The sequence below is a fragment of the Sycon ciliatum genome, chromosome 8, assembly GCF_964019385.1.
Source record: "Sycon ciliatum chromosome 8, ocSycCili1.1, whole genome shotgun sequence".
NCBI lineage: Eukaryota > Metazoa > Porifera > Calcarea > Leucosolenida > Sycettidae > Sycon > Sycon ciliatum.
Window position 1 is genome coordinate 13,390,345 of NC_088650.1, and position 19,971 is coordinate 13,410,315.

The following is a 19,971-nucleotide window of genomic DNA, read 5'->3' on the forward strand; positions in this document are numbered from 1 at the left end:
GAGTACGTACTCTTGCTTTTATTTATCGCCGTGGTTGGCAATCACCCACTCTCTCTAAGGGAGTAGTACAATAATGTATTGTACTACTCCCTGCTCTTAACATTGGCCGGTGTTTCCACCGAGTCTTGAGATGTTGTAATAAATAGAATACATGTTTGTAGATCTACATACGCTAACTTTGGCGCACTACACATTCGCACTACACATTCTGTATTTTCTCTTTGTTATGGCACAAGGATTCAGAGAATCCTTCAGTAGTCTAGACATTAGTCTTCACCATGCGGTTTGGCCTTTCGGTGTTCTTTTGCAATGAATAATAACAGTGCAGTCTGAGTAGTTTTCCTGTGGATTCCTGGTGGATTTTAGACGCATCACAATCTCCATAGTTTTCTGGCTTTTCGCTTTTCAGTTCCTCGAGTTCGAGTTCCTCGGAGCCGTGCCCCCCGTGTCTCGTGCGTCGTCGGCCGTGCTGTCAGTCTAGCGCTGATATCAGGTACGTACAGCGAGTAGTCGTAGATCTAGGCCACGTAGATACCTCTGACTCTGTATGACATGAACCATTCGAGACTGATAGGAGAGTGACATCAAGTAAGTTAGTTCAACAGGGTCAGTGCGATAGCTCAAGCCAGTTGACAAGGGCCAAGGCAGTCGAGCGCTTGTGAGTTAGTTGCGTTGGATTTCAGCTAGCTGCCCTTGCCCACGCCAACTGACTGGTTACTTGCGCGATTGAATTGCGTGCCACAAGGTGAAAATCTCCTTGCTTGAGCTAAACTGCAGCAAAGCGAAGAACATCTTGTCTGAGACAAGTTGAGCTTCGACGTTGTGCTTCGACCAGCCAAATAGCGTTTCGGGTTTGCACAAAATAAAAAATATTGTTACTTGGACTGTGGGATAGGCTCTGAGGTTCGCACTCCGATTACATTCAGCGGCGGAGGATTTTAGTTCAGTGGAAACTGGTGCCCATCGGCATTGGCACATTTCGATTGCTTTGGCGGGCCGGTACTCCGTCGAGGTCTGGAAACTAACTTAGTGCGAGGCGAATGCTCGGAAGCTGGAGCCACACGCACACCTTCGTATCCATTGACATTGTCCTTGAGAGGTAAGAGCGGCTTGTGCAGTCATGTTGTTATACTTCTCTGTATGTGTCCCTTGGGGTCCCGTGGAGACGTGTGCGTTACGTACCCTATTGTTATGTTGCGCGTTTTACTGTTGGAAGTGTTACCATTTTCAAGCGGTCGATTGTCTTCGAGCTTAGCGGTTTCCGAGCGAGTCGACTATCATCAGTCTATGCCACACCGCTACTTAGTGCACACAGATACAAATCGGAAGCGCACTTGCTGGTCAAGTGGCTAGTCGAGTCGTGTTTGATCTTAGCCACTACCACAGTTACCAGATAACTCCAGCGCACTAGGGCTACAGTACAGAGGCAGTTTGCATGTGTGCGTGTGTGCGTGTGGGTATACATGATGACATTGTGTGTATCAACACTGTATGTGTGTGTGTGGGGGGGGGGGGGGGGGCTGATCTGGTGTCCAGCTTACACTGTACTTGTCTATCCCACTTGCCAGTCACAGTCTGTGGAGTCACTCACTGTGGTACTGGTAGCGGTGAACACCCACCATACTTGACCATAGCATGTAACCTCAATGCATTCCAATAGGAGGCATGGTGTGCATGAAAAAGCACTGTCTTGAATCAGACTGATCAATCGGTCATCTGGTGAAGCATATCAGATCATCCCACATCAGCCAGGTACATGTACATGTACAGTCAGTATCGCCTATAGCGTTGGTGTTTGATTTTGAGCATTTTATCACTATAAGCGATATTATTACTATGACCGATACTGCATGCAATGTATGCGAGTGGGGTGTCAAACGACTCCGCGCGCCGTGCACGTACGCACTACATACATGTACAATGTCGTATAGCTGGCTGTAGCTCCGGACACACAAAATCAGGATTTCCTCATGATGGAGGCATATTTTGGCAACTTGTACAAGCAAAACTCACCAAACAACACTCACTGGACAAGTTCTTCACGAAGAAGTAACACCCTGTTCTCCTCTGACATCGCTTGATTTCACATCAATCACTATAACTGATGCAAAAATAGTGTAATAAACGTCTTTTGAAATATGAATTTGATCACTATAGGCGATATATTACTATAGACGATTATTACTATACGCGATAACTGTGTATACTTAGTTATGGCAAATGAAAATGAATTTGAGAAATTGATCACTATATCCGGTATATTACTATAGCCGCCAACCTTATAGGCGATACGGACTGTAGTTGCATCTACACCATAGTCTCGCCTTCTACAGCTTCCTGCTATGCAGTGCTGCGTAGAAGTACAGTAAATCCTGTCAATGCAACCACTCCGATTAGGCGACCACCTGTCCTAAAAGACCACTGAAACCAGGACCAAGGATGCTTTTTCCAGTCAAATGACCCTGGATAAGGAGACCACCTGGTAACAGAGGCAACGTTTTGAAGGTCCCTTGAGCGGTCGTCTTAGACAGGCTTCACTGTACTGTAGCGAATATTGAAATCCGTTGAGAAGTCAAGCGGTCACGGGGCGCTGGCCTTGCAGCTGCGAGCACTGCTTGTCCATGTTTACTGTGGGTACCTCAAAACTACAGACTGTGTCAGTACATGTACGCCCTGAAAGCAGTAAAATACTGTCGGGCGCCGAGAACGGCCAGGCAAGAAACTGAATTTCACCAATTTTTAAGAACGGTGTAGGCTGGTTTGCAGATAAGAACGGAAACCGTAGTACACACTATAATGTACACTCAGATGTATAACTCTGCGTAAATGTACACGTACTGAGACTGTACCATCGAATAAGAACAAAACTGCTGTGTTCGCTAACAATAAGAACGGGCTAGGCTAGAACCCTGACCCCCAAGTTCTTCGGCGCACGTCAGTCCCGTATGGGGCGGATTTCAATGTCTACGGCGGTACAGTGGAAACCAACAGCATGGGTGGTTTAACCTTTGGCATAACGAACAGTCTTCTTGAGAGTAGACAATGCCACTAAGACCATCCCGCTGAATTATGTTGCTGTTTTTGGACGCTCTGCTCCACTGCAATGAAGTCAGTCGGCGGGGGTTCGTTTTTTCCAAGTTTGACGTACATGCACGTATTGCATACCGGTGTGCCCAACTCCCTATAACATAACCTCGCTATAACATACAACTTGCCATAACCCAGAGAATACGTTATTGTTAGGTCTGACCTGTGTGAAAAGCAGTGAACTATCCACAGAAACTTATCCAAAGCAGCCCCCCCCCACCCACCCACATGCCCATGTCTGGATAACTGAGGCCTATGTATAGGTTAATGCCGTGCATGGAATGAAGTGAGTTAGCAATCTTTCCTGGTTTGATCTGTCAAGAAGAATGAACATCCTGGTTTTGAAAGGAAGTTACTACGGCAATACGTCAAAGCATAGCTTATACAAGGTCACGGCCTTGCATCACTTTGTGAGTGTTCCGTAAGCTCCAGGTATTTTTTGGATGTCATACTGGCAGGATTCCTGGAAGCAGTTTTTGATTGTTCTGGTGGTATCATGGCCTTCCATACTTTGTGCATGATATGGCGGGTGCACATGCCCTCCACAGTAGGAAACACCTGTTGGAGACCGAAAAGTTGGTCCGGTAATAACCTGACCAACCGGACCGGTTCCGGCGGGTCTGAATAGTACATGTACTTGTATGATCTGATGTTCAACAAGCCCCGGTCTGGCCTCAGCTGTCACACACAACTCAGTTCCATGTACTAATCGGCGCCTGTGATGGTCTGGTATTTTCTGTATAGGTGCTCAAGTGTCCGTGTTGTGGCCAGTCTGCTCGGCTAGTCCCGTTATTCCCAAACACCCATCCCGTCACTTCATAGCACAGAATGGCTACGTTGGTAAGCATCGCCGGCCCAATGCTGATGCTGCCGCTCCTGCTGCTGCTTCTGGCAACCAGTTTGAATGCTCAGAGTAGCAGTGACCGGCTGAAGGTGGTAGGTGAGTGCAGTCAGACCTCGCATAACCGCACACATCCGTTTTCTACAACTTAAATCCTGATAGGCGAGGGAACCGGATAATCGAACACACATGCCGCGTGTATGCATGGCATATGCCGTAAATCGGTAACCAACGATTTTCTTGCGAATGGTGAGGGGTCCGGAAAAAAGAGGACCGGATAAGCCAGTCTGACTGTGCCAGTACTCAGGTGAGCTCGCTGCTGCTCTTAATGATCCTGGAAAAAGCCCTGCGCTTGGGGAAGGATGCATTAGTAGGCAAAATTAGCTCTTTCTGGTCCCTGATACTCATGGGATGTCTATGTCTGGCCTTGAAAGGTTTCCCAAATTCCATGAGAACCGTGCTTTTCTTGTGCCCGAAAGGTCCCATTCTGCCCGGTTCCTGTGTTGCAACACGTAGCCACTGGTCAGTTTAAAGGACGGTAACATGTTTAGGCATAGCGTCGTGCAGACCCCTTTTCACTTCACTTTCATCCCGCCATCCACCCTTCCGGGAAACCCCCCTGATAAGTACAGTATTCATTTACTTCCCTTGAGAATCCTTTTAATAAAGTTTGAATGAATGAATGAATGAATGAAAAATACAGCCTCATAGACATTACACAGTATCTCTCTGTCTGGCACGGACCGCTGAGAGCATTGATATTTCACTACAGTCATGTACATTCATGTCCTTGTTCCATCTCAGATCCGGACTCTCAGCCTAACCGCGTCGACTACGTACTGCTGCAAGCGTTCTGCCAGCGCCAGGACGTCACCACCCAGTGCCCGTCTGGCGTCCAGTACTGCGCTGGCGACACGGAATGCCCGCTCAGGTATGTCTGCTCGTGCGGACAGGGCTGTGGTCAGCTGACATGCATGCTGCCACCCAATGTGCAAGGTACTAATAAACACTATGAAGTTGAACATACATGTACTGCTAGATGTGAACCTTTTGCTTTAAAAAAACCTGGAATGGTATCTCTGCTCGTGCCGACAGGGCTGTGGTCAGCTGACATGCATGCTGCCACCCAGTGTGCAAGGTATATACACTATGAACATACATGTACTGCTAGATGTGAACCTTTTGCTTTAAAAACCTGGAATAGATCTCCCAATGCTGTAGTCAGCAAGCTGTTTCGGCCATGAAGGCCTCATCAGTACAGCTACGAGCTACGAGGCACCGCAGGCATTTTAAGGTAGTTCGTTTGCTCTAGCGCCAGAATAGAATAGAATAGAATAGAATAGAATAGAATAGAATAGAATAGAATAGAATAGATATCGGGTGGTGAAGTAGTACATACTCTGTCGTTGCATGAACCTGCTCAGTTCAGACATATTGGGGAAAGCGGATCTCTATTTAATGTCACAGTGAAATCATACACAAAAGCCCTGGACTCAGTCTCCTGCTAGTTCACTTAAGTGTAAAGGGGCCATCCGGCGATATCGATAATTTTCACGGAACGAAAAAGTTTAGTTATGACCCTCCCCCACCCGGTACCCACCCATCCCCTTGAACGAAAAATATATTGACTTGACAGCTACAGTCCATTTCAAAACTATAGACGCGTACCTAGGCAAAAACCTTTATGCCAGCATTTATACCACATAAAATCTGTGATCATTTTGTGCATAAATTTTTCCAAATTGGGCGTCCTGTTATCCAATCGTTTAGAAACTGTATGAGAGTAATTGTGGAGCGAACCTGAGCAATATTCCGAAAACTATTCTCAAAAAGTTCCAGCCAAATTTGAAATATTTCAAAAACACTGCGCGTCTATAGTTTTGAAATGGACTGTAGAATAGATTAATGTTTCAGCTATTGATATTTTTCGAAACGAAACTCTCCTCAACCCACCCATAGGCGAAAATTCTGCTCTTCGTGAACAAGATCGATAATTGCGGACGGCCCTGAGAAGGCTATGATAATGGATTGGTAACTGCGAGATGCTGTTTCTTGTGCACCATAGCGGTATGTCTTGCCAGAGTCCTGTTCTGTGGATTAGAAATTATCACACCTGACACGTGCAGTTGGCCATTGCGAGTGTGCATGCTGCGCAATTATGTCATGCTTACAGTCATGCAATGACTGGGTAAGGTCATCCCGAAAAACACGGCTGAAATACATCGGTGCCACGCAAGTACTTCCAGCGCCAGGACTGCCGGAAGGAGTTTTCGATTGGTCCGGTCGTACCAAAGTCTTTCATACTTCGTGTATAATATGGCGGGTACCTATGCCCTCCTCAGCAGTAAACATGCACAGGTAGCCATACTGTTGGCCCGGTGTTAACCTGACCAACCGGACCGGTTCCGGCGGGCCTGAGCATTGTGTTATATTAAGATAGGTTCTCCTATGTTTCTGCCACAATCTAGTTTGCACATCGCACCCGATCCCGAGAGATGGATTTACGCTCAATCGAGTCAACAGCGTGGAGTTCTTCTGCGACGAAGGCTTCGAACTGAGCGGTGCCCAGCGCAAGACCTGCCGCCAAGGCGCCTGGTTCCCGGCTGATGACTTTCCGCGATGCGTGCGTAAGTATTGGTGCCTGCACCAGCCTGTTACTACTGTAAAATCCCGCCAGAGCGCCCCTACCTCCTCGACGCTTCAGGTGGGGAGGGGCGGATGGGCGAGTCCTACTTGCCGCATTCAGTGCTACATGAAAAAGTACTCACCCTACGAAAACTGTCCGTGCATCTCGTACACCGACCAAAGGTCAAGAGCCACGAGTCGTACAGACCCGTCAAAACTCAGGGTTTGTGCGATCCCTGGTCAAGAGGGTGGGCACTGTTGCGTACACTTCCAACGGGGTCGAGCACGCGTCTGCAGTACAGTACGGCATCACAGACTGCGACCGAGATACGAGAAATCACGTCCCTGACAAGAAGTCAGGGAGGAGCGGATAGGAGAGACGGGGCGCTCTGGCGGGATTTTACGGTATTATCAAGAGTACATAACCAGGTGTGTGCAACTCGGCGATCTCCTAGCTCACGGCGGAATTTTTTTATGGCATCAGTCTTTGGCGGCTGTTTGGCTCCCTGATGCCACCATGCGTGGCCAGAGATCAAAGTAAAAAAAGAATTTGTACATCGCTGCTACGGTAGTCGAAGCGGAACAGCAGACAATAGATTGATGTGTCCTGAACCTGGTGAACTCTCATCGTATCTACAAAACAAGCGCGGGAAAGCATACACGCTTGGTCATACTTCTACCAAAGAATGACGCAATGAAAAAAATTCCGCCGTGGGTGAACCCATCACAGCTCGAGATAGGAGTTGCACACTCTTGGTTATGTACTCTTGCTATTACACGAATTATGTCTGTGCTGTAATATTATGACCTCGGCTACTTCCTCTCCGCTTCACACCGTGACTAAAACATGCACACTTGCCTGGGTAGTGTTTGGGCAATGAATCTGAAAATGAAGTAGTTGTTGGTCTCGGTGTGAAAGCATGACCGGTTGCCAAGTACTAGTACTCGATTGCAAAGCAGGGTTGTAGCCCGTGACTGAGTTTCGTGTGTCTGTGCATTGTGGTACAAATCTGCACTGCTCCAGACTTGGAGTACAGAATGGCAATGAAAAGCAATCGGCAAAAGTTACACATAGAAATAAGAAGATAGGACTGTTCTGCTAGAACTCTTTTCAATGCAAATGATTGATCATCAGATTGCGCATAGCCCGGTTCAAGTGGAACCATCACTGTATTACGTGAACAATTACTCATAATATGTTATGCACTCGGATGGAGAGGCAAGGATACATTTATAGTAAAGAATGAGCTGATTGTTTAGTGACTGGTGGTGTTAGTGGACATTATAGCGTAACTTGTAGTTTCTTGGTCCTTTTTTCTTTACTACTTGAAGTATAAATATGTTATGCATTTCCGGTTTTGTGTCCAGCATCATTTTGTCCAGCGGACAACGACTTGGTCAATGGCTCTACTATGTACGAACCTGCCAACGAGAAGCAACGCTACAACACCACCGCCACTCACAGATGCGATATAGGATTCACCTTGGTCGGTACCCGTGTGAGAACTTGCCGCTCTGATGACACTTGGAGCGCACCGATGCCCGAGTGCAAACGTAAGCTCCGGGTCCTCTTTGAACCTTGCACGTTATTTGTCCTCTTTGAACCTTGCACGTTATTTGTCCTCTTTGAACCTTGCACGTTATACCCTTTCCATATGCGCTGACAAGTAAGCAGGGTTCCAGCCAAAATGGTGGGAGGGGGGGGGGCAGCACCCCCTCCCCTACTCTGATTGGACGACTCTCTCTCTCTTCCCCCCCCCTCCCCCCCCCCGTTGTGAAAAGTGCCACACCCTAATCATTTTTCGAAAAGGCACATTTGTCTGGGGTGAAGTCGGGGTACAGGGGTTTTGCCCTTGTACTTTGCATATTGCGTGGCAAGACACTTCTGGAAAACGAAAAAATGGATCACGGGGTAGCTGTTTCCCCTCCCCCCTCCCACAATTTTTAATTTTTTTACCTAGCGAGAACTGTGAGTAAGGGTAGTACCCGTTGCCAGGACCACCGGTATTGAAAAGATTGTACTTTGGACTATATGTGCAGGTGACGGCTACTGGACGGATTTCTCCGATTGGAGCGAGTGCGATGCCCAGTGTGACCGCGGACTGCAGACACGGTCGCGCACCTGCGTTCCACCTGAAGAAGGAGCACGGGCATGTCCCGAACGAGACATTTCCGAGATCAGAGTCTGCGACACGGGAAAGCAATGCGAAAGTAAGCTCAACACTGTAGAGATTGATTTCAGGGAATTTACTACACCTGTTAGGCAGCGTGTGTAGCCCCCCCCCCCCCTCCTCACTGACAGGTTTTGCATACTGTAGAACGGGTAATTTTAGCGACGTAAAAACCCTAGCGAATTTAGCGATCGACTCATTTTCGCTAAAGTTACAAGTCGCTAATCCGTTGAGACATTAGTAGTGCACTGGTGATCCGTGAGTAAAATCGCTGCAAATCGCTAAAATAAAACGTCGCTAACCGGTTGACAATGGGAAAACGCTAAATTACCCGTTCTACAGTACTCCATTCTTCTGCTGTACTATATCTCACGTACCCGTGTGAGCAATGAACAAGTTCCTAGATAATTGTTTTGAAACGGGTGTCGTCTGTGACTGGCCAAGGCCCAGCCTTGTAGACCCTAGCTGAAGTGCTGTGCACTCCTTCAAGCACGACCTAATCCAAGCTAAAATGCGACGAAATGCTGACTTCTGATTGGTTGAGCTGGCATTTTGGAGCACATTACATCCTCCCCCCCCCCCCCCACATTGATCCGACGCTTTTCTACGTAATTGCGAGCCCTGAAATTGTTCCTGCGTGTCTGCAGCTGCCCGGCTTGGCTGCTTCACGCAGCCGCCGTGGAACCCGGACCGGCCCGTAACGCGCGTGGACTTCACGCACGCGCAGCTGGACCGCGTGCACCGTTGCCTGCACCGCTGCCGTCGCCACGGCACTACCTACGCCACCGTGCACGGCCAGATGAACTGCTGGTGCTTCGACGAGTACCGCGTCGACGGCGTGGTGCCCAACTGCCAGAGCTCTTCGCAGCTGTACGAAGTCTTCCCTGTACCGCAGGCTGGTAAGTCGCTTGAGTAGCTTGTAGAGGATTTCTCTCTCTCTCTCTCTCTCTCTCTCTCTCTCTCTCTCTTTCTCTTTCTCTTTCTCTCTCTCCCTCTCTTGCTCGCTCTCTCCCTCTCCCTCTCCCCCAAACCCACATGCACAAATATCACTGTGAACAATCCTGTTCTCCAGTATATGCCTTCATAAACATGCTTGGCCAGGGATAGGAAAAAACGGTTGTCACAATTGTTTCCGAAACTATCCATCACGTTTCAGACAACCACTACAACACGCCAGAAAGGAAGAAAAAAACACCTGTCATGACATCATGTCCTTTACCCTAGGCAGCTAAATATCAACACAGTGAAGCTTCGGTATAACATACTTCTTTGACGTTCTGCAAATCCGAAGGTAAGATAACTAGTGTAGTACGGTAATAGCACTGGGTCATGGAAAACAGTGCTTTACACGCCATACGTATCATGGTATATCCAGAAGTATGTTCTACTGAGCTTTCAGTGTACTATGTGGCGTGTTTGTATACTCATGTGTTGTATGATCTGACCACCTTTTGTATCATAGACTTGTACTCTGCACATGTAGCTTGGGGTGCGATGTTTTGGGTACGGGGCCGGTTTTCAGCGGGGCTCTGTTTCACCGAGACACGCTTTTACCCTGTGAGGGTGAGATGGGCACGCATGGGCTGTAGATGTAGATGCACCCAAAGCTCAACACCTCTGCTATCAGTACCCATTTTCTCCCTCATATACAGTTAGCTTTGCTAGTAACGACTGCGGATGTAACGACAATTCGCGAATAACGACAGAATTTCCATTCCCAGAGCAAAGTCCCATCTAACTGTAATACATAATGTTGACGATATGGCAGCATGATCAAGTGGACTATCCACATTGGTGCCTATTGATAGCATCATGAACATGAAGCTCAGAGTTGCAGCAAACTAACCTTGCTGCACGAAGTAGATATACATGTATGTACAAGTATCACGAATTTACAAACTATTATGTGTAATCGTGAGTCGCTTGTTGGAAGTCCTTGTGTATATTTGTCGTAGTGTTCTTGTGTGTGTTGTGTTTTGATTGTTTGTGTTCTTGTATGTTTGCGTCCCTGTGTATCCGTGTCGCTGTGTGTTAGAGAGTTCTCGTGTGTTTGCGTGCTCATGTTTGTGTCCTCGTATCAGTGGGACTGACTGGTTCAGTGACCAGAGAGCGTGAATCTATCGTATACTTCTGGTGTGTGTGTGTTTGTGTACAGGAAAATCGATAGTAGACTGTATATTTGTACCCTAAGCACTGCTGGAGTGATGTAGTTCAGTAGCGTGTGCCCTGCAAAGTGTATCAATCTTCATGTCCGTGATGAAACATAACGTGCTAAACTTCCCTAACTTCAGTTTTCATTCTTGGAGCACAAGTGCAGAATACAGCATTGCAGAATTTTTTTTCGCTTCCCAAGATCAGGCCAATATGCCTATAGTGTCATATACTGCTGGCAAACTATGTGTATGGTGATAAGTCTGCATGGAACAGACACCAATGCTGAAGAACAAAAAACTGGCTGGTAGTATTCTCAAAATTTGGCAAGTTGTGGCTGAATGTCGAGCTGAAAATCTTCCTTCCGTCGCCCGTTTTCATACCGCACTGCTGGCTGGACTGGATTTACTTGTTGGCAGAAACCAGCATGTCTATCTGTGAATGATTGTACTGAGCAGCAGAATCGATGAATTTCACAATGTGCTGGTGTGCCCGATGATTTGCCCTTTGCCTTTCGACCCTCGTGTGATTTCTTTTTGAACGCATGGAGTAGAGATGTGCAAGCGTTGAACCAGTAATGTATCGCTTTGTGTAGCATGGTTCATGTAGTAGCGTGTGAATTTGTTTATTAAAACAAATGTTGGAAATTTATAATGCAGAGCATTGGAGAGAGTGTGGTGTGTGGTGATTGAATGCATTGTTTTGTTCTGAATTCCTGGACATTTGTTGTGAAGTCGAGTGTGGCAAAACCTGAAAGGCGACAGTGTGTGTATGTGTGTGTGTGTGTGTGTGTGTGTGTGTGTGTGGGTGTGGGTGTGGGTGTGGGTGTGTGGACTGGAATATGGTTTGTCTTGAGGTCCTGACTGGCTAGGGCTGTTGCTTTGTTCGTTGACCGTTGTGCATTGTGATCGAATGTTGGTCTTCTTCCGAGTCCTGTCTTTTGTCTCGTAGGTGTTCTCCGCTTCGTGCATGTATCCCGTGCCTGTGGTGTCATAGTGTTGTTGTCACGTGTGTGCATGTCTGGTGTGTTGGTGTGAAACTCGTTTGTATTGGTGTGTGCGTCTTTGTGTTGTTGTGTGGGGAGGTGATGCCTGGGTGATCCTTGAGCATTCCGCTTGTTTAATTCCAAAGAAGAAGTGGTCTTATGGAGCAGGCGATTTGCAGATTTTTTTCACCAGTATGTGCATTGCTTACGGACATGCATTGAAGCGTGAGTAAACTTTCCTCCATGGGGTATAAAACAACTTTGGCCCACTAAAAATCCTGGGACCTTGCTTATCTTGGTCATTGCTCTAGCCATCTGAGACTCCTGACCAGGCCGAACTTAGAAGGCCCTGACAAATAGTTCACTCCCGGAGACATTGTTTTACTTTTTTGGCAGTTCACTTCCCGGATTTTTTGTATCGCAGTTGATACAATTGTATGGGAATGAGAGAACTTTTAAAGGTTCCCTCATTGTTAGGGATCTCAGCGCGTACACTGCGCATGCAGTTCGCGCATGCAGCCAAACGTGCATCAGAAGTGGCATGCAGAATTTTTGCCAAACACTGGCTATTTTTTGCCAGAAAATTGAGACCTTGAACGAAGGAGAAATGGCTGAAATTTCCTTGCAAGGAGATGGTGGTTACAGGCTACCTGCTTACCAGAATGGGATCTTGTTTGGTATGTTGGCCGCCCATGTGTTCTGGAATCAATTTGTAGCTTTCGTTGGAAGGCGCGAAGCCGTTTTCGTTCCAAACGACAGGGTTCTTTCAGAGCGGAAAATGGCGACCATGCCGATCGTTGCCACGATCTCCGAGTTGAAAATCTCTGGATTTAACCGGGGAAAAGCTCTGGATTCAATGGTAAACCCGGCAGAAATACTTGATGTTGGATGTTGAGAGTTTGCAGGAAATTTGACCGAAGCGTTCATGCTCGACGTGACGGTGTTCGTTCTTGTGTATTAATACTATTATTTCTGCAATTCTCACATATCGCCGTGCATGGGCCGTTGTTCCAGAGACATCGATTGTCAGGTGTGGACAGGGTTTTGTTCGAGTAGTCGTGTGGAGACGTGGTTTGGTTCTCACAGGCAACAGGAGCGGCTCCTCGGGATGGCGAAAGCCAAATCTACCCAAAGCCGACTTCACGATCGCCGATCTTCTGGCGGCGCATTTTAACTTATGCTCTGCAACAAGCGGCACAAGCTGTGGAAATCGTCAGATGATATTAGCCTATCAGTGTGCCCAGAACTTCTAGTGACTCTACTGAGGCATTAGCTTGAGTAATCTTTCTTTCTAGCCCTCTCTTTCTCTCTCTCTCCCTCTCTCTCTCTTCCTCTCTTTCTCTCTAAAAATGTTCCAAACTTCAAAATCTAGGTCGAGCTGCATCGGGGAGTTGTCAAATACCGACTCACCGAGCCGGTTTTTGGCGATCGTCATTTTCTTTCAGTCTGCCATCGCCGCGTTGAAAAATCGATTACATCATTGAATGCGCAAAGCCCTGCGCAGTGTCCGCGCTGACATCCCTATCATTGTACGGAAACGAGAGAGCTTTCAGAGAGGTTGTCTCCTTCCCATACAAATGTTGAATACGAGAAAAGGACGACTGACGACACATTATCCAGACATTACAACGGGAACAGGTAGGTTGGTGGAACGACATTTATTAGAGACGGGACAAGAGACCAAGACGAACGAAACGACTACATGGTGGTTATTGACGAGTGAGAAAAGAGAGCAAGTCTGAACGGCAAGATAAAGGGCCTTGGTAGCTATGGCAAATATGGGCGCGCAAGTAGCTACCCAGGCCAACGGAACAAAAGGAGACAAAAGGTGAGTACGCAAATGCACGCAGGCCAGCTAGAAAAGGTACGGGAGGAGGTACCTAACATACCACCCCTCCATGAAAAAAATCCCGCGTCCTCGCGGAGAGAAAAAGATTTAAAAAATGACTGAAGGAGAAAAAAAACACACACACACACATATTGCACGCGCGCACGGATCTCACAAAAGTGTGTACTAAAAATGCACTACAGATCATTCCTGTACTACTTATAGTGTGCAATAACTATTGGAGTATGACGAGGAAGGTGAATTACTAGTATTTTGCATGGCTAATACAACCTAGTTACACTTTTGCTAAACATCCAAAAATTAGAGCGTGGCTCACCATGATCGGACCCCTAACTTGGTAATGTTTTATGAATACACGCGCGCACACACACTACAAAAAAATTCACGAATATAAACTTGACGAAGAAGGAACGCATACAAAAAAAAAGAAAGAGAGAAAGGTAGCTGACCTGCATGGCTTGAACGAGACTAGACGAGGTTGGCGTAGGAGAGACGAGGTTGATAGAGACGAGACGAGGTTGGCGTAGGAGAGACGAGACTGACATGGGAATGGTAAAATAAAATATACCAACCAACCAACCAACATGGACGAGACGAGGTTGACATAGACGAGACGAATGGCGGTTGAGGATGGCTGGGCATGGGATGATCTCAGGGTCGTGGGTCGATCAATAATCGGGCGCCAATGTTGAATACGAGAAAAGGACGACTGACGACACATTATCCAGACATTACAACGGGAACAGGTAGGTTGGTGGAACGACATTTATTAGAGACGGGACAAGAGACCAAGACGAACGAAACGACTACATGGTGATTATTGACGAGTGAGAAAAGAGAGCAAGTCTGAACGGCAAGATAAAGGGCCTGGGTAGCTATGGCAAATATGGGCGCGCAAGTAGTACCCAGGCCAACGGAACAAAAGGAGACAAAAGGTGAGTCCGCAAATGCATGCAGGCCAGCTAGAAAAGGTACGGGAGGAGGTACCTAACACAAAATATAAAATTTAATATCTCATAATTAAGATAGTATGCTCTATCTGATGTGAAGACTCCAATGGATGCAGTATGCATTATGCAGCATTATCAGCATCGTTGCCAAAACTACATTTGCCGCCATTTTGCCATGTTCGTTTTAACCACCATCTCTCTTCCATCTCTCTTCTATATTTTATACTGAAGCTTTACACTCTGGCGCCTCTACAGTCCATTCATTGGAAACTGGCCCGCTGGCTTTTGAAAGTCGGATTTGGGCCGAATTGAGGATCAAAAATCTCAAAAATCTGGGGTTTGGATCTGCTTCTCCATACATTTTGCCATGGCATACCTGTCCTAATTTTGTAAAACCTGGCTGAATTTTTATTTCCCTGTTCTTGGACTTTTCTGGCCTCAAATGTGGCAAGGAGTAATTGCACGGGTCACACAACGCAGGATGTACTGTTGTTTTCACGATATCTACAACTATGTGAGAGAGACACCAAAAAGTTAGGGTGCCAGTTTCCAATGAATAGACTGTAGCGAGCCAGTAATAACTTTGCACAGTAGAGTTTGCCCAAACCCTAGACATACATTATACTCAGTGTGCAGTGTCTACTCTAGGCTTTCAAACCAACCAGGTACACGTGTAGCTGGCACGACTCTTGCTACTGGGTCCGAGCCATGTACAGCAAATTCAAGTGCGGCTACTGTACATCAGAGGGTCGTAAATATTTTGCCACTCTTTGATGTACATGATGGTACAGTAAATCCTGGTTTACGCGACCACCCCACAGTGCAAACAAAAACGGTCGTTGAAGCCAGGTGGTCTTTAGGGCCGATTCCCACTACGGTACCGTGAGTGCCGTGCCATGAGTACCCATGGCGATTTGCTCACGTGAAGGGCAGTTTTGGCGCGAGTTCATTCCGTGGCTCCTGCCGTACCGCGCCGTGGACATTCCAGTGCCGAGGGCCTCTGGGGGGTGGAAATGGCATGCCGTGGTATTCCGCGAGGTCGAATGCAGTGAGTAGTAGGTATTTTACTACTCCCTGAAAGGAAGTTTTTCTTTCTTTTGTATTTGTGGTACGAAGTCTTTTCTTGGCTTTTGGCTTTTCGATTGGTTGATTCTTGAGCTTTCTCCAGTCATCTCCCAGGCCCCCGCTATTTTCCCTCAGGACCAAAGTCAGAAATTGATAAAAAAAATGGTGATCCGGCCTGCCGACGGAATGGCTGTGCGCAGGTGTAAATCACTCTCAGCGTCAAGCTCGTACCGTGAGGTACACGTGACCTACCCAAATCGTCAGCACGGCACTCACGGTACCGTAGTGGGAATCGGCCCTTAGGACCAAGTCCCGCAGTGTCTGTGTAGGACTGTCGGCGCATGGGAAAAACGAGCAGGTGGTCGCTAAACACAGAGGTTGCCTACACCAGGTTTTACTGTGCATGTGTGAACGCACTGGGCACTTTATCCGCGCACGCCTGCATGCCCGTGCCTGCTCTAGCTGCAGCCTCTCACATCAACGTGTACCCCTTGAAGTAGGAAAAAGAAAAAGAAAAACACGACTCCTTTTCCCAAATGAGACCAAACACCCCAACTGGATTGCTGACCCGGTTGACCCGGTGTTGCAGCTGACGCTGTTGTGTTGGTCATTACGGGCCAAATTACATATCAAGAGTCGCAAGATGCTGAATATTGGTACTTAATTGCGAATCGATGCCCAGAATGCAAGCTTCGGGGTGATATTGACTACGCCATCATGTCATGACGAGGCATGCTTGAGGTGTGTCTGCGCTGTTGCCCAATACCAAGCGGTATGTTTTCGTTCACAAAATACCTCTGTAGTGGCGAGCATCTCACCACACATTCGGAAATCAGTTCATCATCTCAGCAGTCATTGAGGAGGGATTTGATCTCGATTACGCACAATCTGCACCGAAATCGGCGAAAATCACGTTCAAAATCTGGTAGGATGGGGTCGAAATGGCACATGTCAACGTGTCATGACGCTGTAGTTGCGCTCACTGAAATCCGACCCAAAGTTCAAAGCTGGTGCCCGGGACCAGTTCTGATTACATCCTCGTGAGTGTACTTGTACAGGTGTACGTCGAGCCGCGTGTATACCACCTTCCAGAGCGTCAGGGGCCTTGCATGTTGAGAGTGCTAAATTCGCACTCCGGGTCGGATTCCACCGAGCGCGACTGTACTAACCTCAGGGTCTACACCATATTGTCATGTGTTTCTTTTTCTTCACTTTCCGCAGTCGGTTGCTACCGTCAAGTGCAGACGGTTGTTGCCGAGGAGGTTCCCACCACAATCTATGTCCGGCAGCGGTTCACTACGAAGTGCGGCTGGTGGGGCTGGAGTCGCTGTACCCGATTCAGGTAACTTGAGGCGCATGCTGGCTTTCTGAGGTACACAAAAGAAAGCAGGGCTCTGTTTGTTGTCACTCAGAGTTTCATGGTTTAACAACCAATCGTCAGACATCATCATATTCGCTCTGCCCATGACAGGCATTGAGCACCCTGGCAGGTTAAGGCGCACTGCCGCCGCAATAAGTTATGTACACTGGCCTGTGCCAATACTCCTGAGTGGCAGCACGCCTCACCAGGCTGCTGTCTGATTATTGCAGTGTGCAAGAAGTTCACAGCAATATGGATTTTCCCCTTCTCTGTGTTTGTAACAGGTTTCCAGTGGATTTAAATACGGCTTTCCCTTTGTTTTCTGTCTGGTGATAGTCCACTAGCGGAATGAAGTTTTCTTCTCCTGTGTATACATGTACAGATCCATCCCGCAGCCATCAACAATCACTCGTTATCGTTTCAATACCAAGACGGTGAAGTGCTGAGGAGACGGAGGACGGGACGGTTGCGTACACTTGGAACCGCTGCTCCGTCAACTGTAGCGATAGTTTCGAATCCCCGAATCAGGGAAATGCTGCAGCGCCCCAGCGCTTGTGTATATGTATGCTTGTGACTAGTAGATCAGTACAGGGGCTCAGTGAACACGAGCTAACATTCATGATGGTAACTCTCCGCGTGTCGTGTCGGCTCCATGAAATCCGTCTATATTCGCCCACGAGAGCGATTCCCCTTGCTATTTCTCGATCAGCCAATGCGTTGTAGTGCTTGGGTCTCTTCGATGGCATGCCAAGATTCCCCTTGCTCCTTTTCGGGCGGCCATGGTAATATATGGGTGGCTTCGAGGGCACGCCAAGCTAGTGCTTCATTATTAAGCTCAATACTGATAGGCTGTACTAAACAATATCCTTGATACAAGTACAAGGAGACAACAAACTAGAATTGTTCTATAATGCTGATAAATGATACTATTGTAGCAGTACTCCCCCCTCCCAAACATATATATATTTTATTAGAAGATATGTGCAGAGCGCAGTGACTTCAAGTGTCAGTTTGAGCACTCTGGCAAGGTGAGCTCAGGCCTGATTTAAATCTGGCCTTGGAAATTAACTTCTCATTGCCATCAGGTTTGGCCTCATTCTCGCTTTGCTGCTGCGCTGAAGAGTCCACAAAGGACTTTCCCAGAAAAGAATCACTTTACAGAGACAAAAAGCAATTGAAATCTGACCGGTTGCTCATATCTCGACATAATGCTTCGCAACGTAGTCCAGTCGATGCTTGGCGTCGAGGCGTATTGTCATGTGTAATGTAGCATCGGGAGAACTTCTGCCCTACCGTGTCTAGAAAATGTAACTAGTGGAGGTCTATGTCTTCTTGTGCTCTGTACAATTCTGACCATGCACATGGCATCTCTGATCAGACATACAGTCCGACATAACCCAGACTGGTCAGCCATGTCCACAGTTGGAATCATTAATGCACTTTCGTGCACCAGCACATCTTCTCCAGGCGTCAGGGGCCCAGCCTCCCCACCCATCCGACTCGCCACACACAACAGCGCAACTGAACTAAAAGTTCTACATATTAATATCTTGACAAGACGAAGACGGACAGACAAGAACACCGATCACGACGAGGTAAAACTGATAACTGAAGAAAAGGACAAACGTTGCGGCAGTATATAAGCATGCGCGCGAAATAATGTTGCACGCGCGACGATGACGTAAGCGTTCCATGTTGTAGACATGTACAGAAGACTGCACATGCAACCAAAACAATGCAACAAAGTCAAGCCAAAACCACTACGAAATAAAACTAAAGAACAACATAAATAAGCCATGAAAAGTCTTTCACTCTAGACCCGTTGCGCAACAATGCACCATGCATGTACATGTAGTGGTAGATCTTTCTTTTGACCAGACGACGCTTGCGGACACCAGCACGAGCACTGCACCAGTCACACTCCACGACAGCTTGAAGTTGCTCCTGACAAGCCTTGTTTCGTTCCATTATGATGTTGGGAACTCATCAGAGGAGGGGGTAGATGTTGAATGAAATGGGTAGAACTAAATGATTATTGTTTTATAGAAGATACTGGCGCAATGTGTGTATACTCAGCGAACTACTAGTATCATGTGTGACAAAACAACACGAATGAAATAGTGTAGAACCAAGAGTCCATAACCCAAGAGTATGCAACTGTGATTATGCCTGCATGCGTGGCGCGCTGCCTTCATTACGTAACTTGCCTTCATCACGCTCTGAAAGCATGCATTCAAACTCTCAATTTCTCGCACGAGCCCATCCGTTTTTGCTCGATTCGTTCCAGTACCTACACAATCTCTGATTTCTGGCGCGTGAATTCCAGTTCCGTACGAAAGTTCATTTCAAACTAGAGGGAAAGTGCGGTGTTTGATTTTCCGCGGTGCGCGGACTGCAGCTGGATGATGTAATGAAGGCAGCGCGCCGCGCATCTGGCCCATAGAAAAGAGATCACAGTTGCATACTCTTGGGTTATGTACTCTTGGTAGAACGGAGGTGTTATGAACCCTACCAAGAGTACATAACCCCCCCCCCCCCCCCCCCAGAGTGTGCAACTCCCACATACCCTGCTGTCCCGACAGAATTTCAAGTTGACGTCATTATTAATGACGCAATGCTCCTTGCACCAGTGATTTACAACATGTGTACGGGTGTCAACGCATCACACGTTTTTCTTTGCAATAATTTGTACAGGATCGATCGGCTTCGGTCAACCACAGGTTCCGGATTCGTCTGATAATCCGTGTACAGTGCGCATTGCATCATCAAAATGACGTCAACTTGAAATTCTGTCGGGACAGCACCCATAGTGGAGTTGCACACTCTGGGGGGTTATGTACTCTTGACCCTACCGACACAACTATCACAGGTGCTAAGTCAATCGCAA

The 19,971-nt window shown here is 47.3% G+C and overlaps 1 protein-coding gene across 3 annotated transcripts; it reads left to right on the forward strand.

The window, feature by feature from the left end:
- The first annotated feature begins 358 nt into the window (after window positions 1-358).
- LOC135823740 (complement receptor type 2-like) lies at window positions 359-18,269 on the forward strand. 3 transcript variants are annotated; one of them, XM_065336581.1, is made up of 9 exons: window positions 359-493; window positions 3,832-4,027; window positions 4,733-4,924; window positions 6,397-6,555; window positions 7,922-8,107; window positions 8,594-8,764; window positions 9,372-9,623; window positions 16,946-17,066; window positions 17,467-18,269. In XM_065336581.1, exons 2-9 carry the CDS (start codon window positions 3,916-3,918, stop codon window positions 17,528-17,530), a joined length of 1,257 nt encoding a protein of 418 aa, XP_065192653.1. In that variant the 5' UTR covers window positions 359-493; window positions 3,832-3,915; the 3' UTR covers window positions 17,531-18,269. The 3 variants fall into 3 exon arrangements, with proteins under 3 accessions (XP_065192653.1, XP_065192654.1, XP_065192652.1); XM_065336580.1 differs by lacking the exon at window positions 359-493 and adding an exon at window positions 672-1,099; XM_065336582.1 differs by lacking the exons at window positions 359-493; window positions 16,946-17,066; window positions 17,467-18,269 and adding exons at window positions 668-1,099; window positions 10,880-11,408.
- The last annotated feature ends 1,702 nt before the right edge of the window (window positions 18,270-19,971 follow it).

Excerpts from the sequence above, each read along its gene's own strand:
- LOC135823740 (XM_065336581.1), top strand. The coding sequence starts at position 3,916 with ATGGCTACGTTGGTAAGCATCGCCGGCCCAATGCTGATGCTGCCGCTC. Across the intron at positions 4,925-6,396 it reads GCTGCCACCCAATGTGCAAG|TTTGCACATCGCACCCGATC; the intron begins GTACTAATAAAC and ends GCCACAATCTAG. Across the intron at positions 6,556-7,921 it reads TGACTTTCCGCGATGCGTGC|CATCATTTTGTCCAGCGGAC; the intron begins GTAAGTATTGGT and ends TTTTGTGTCCAG.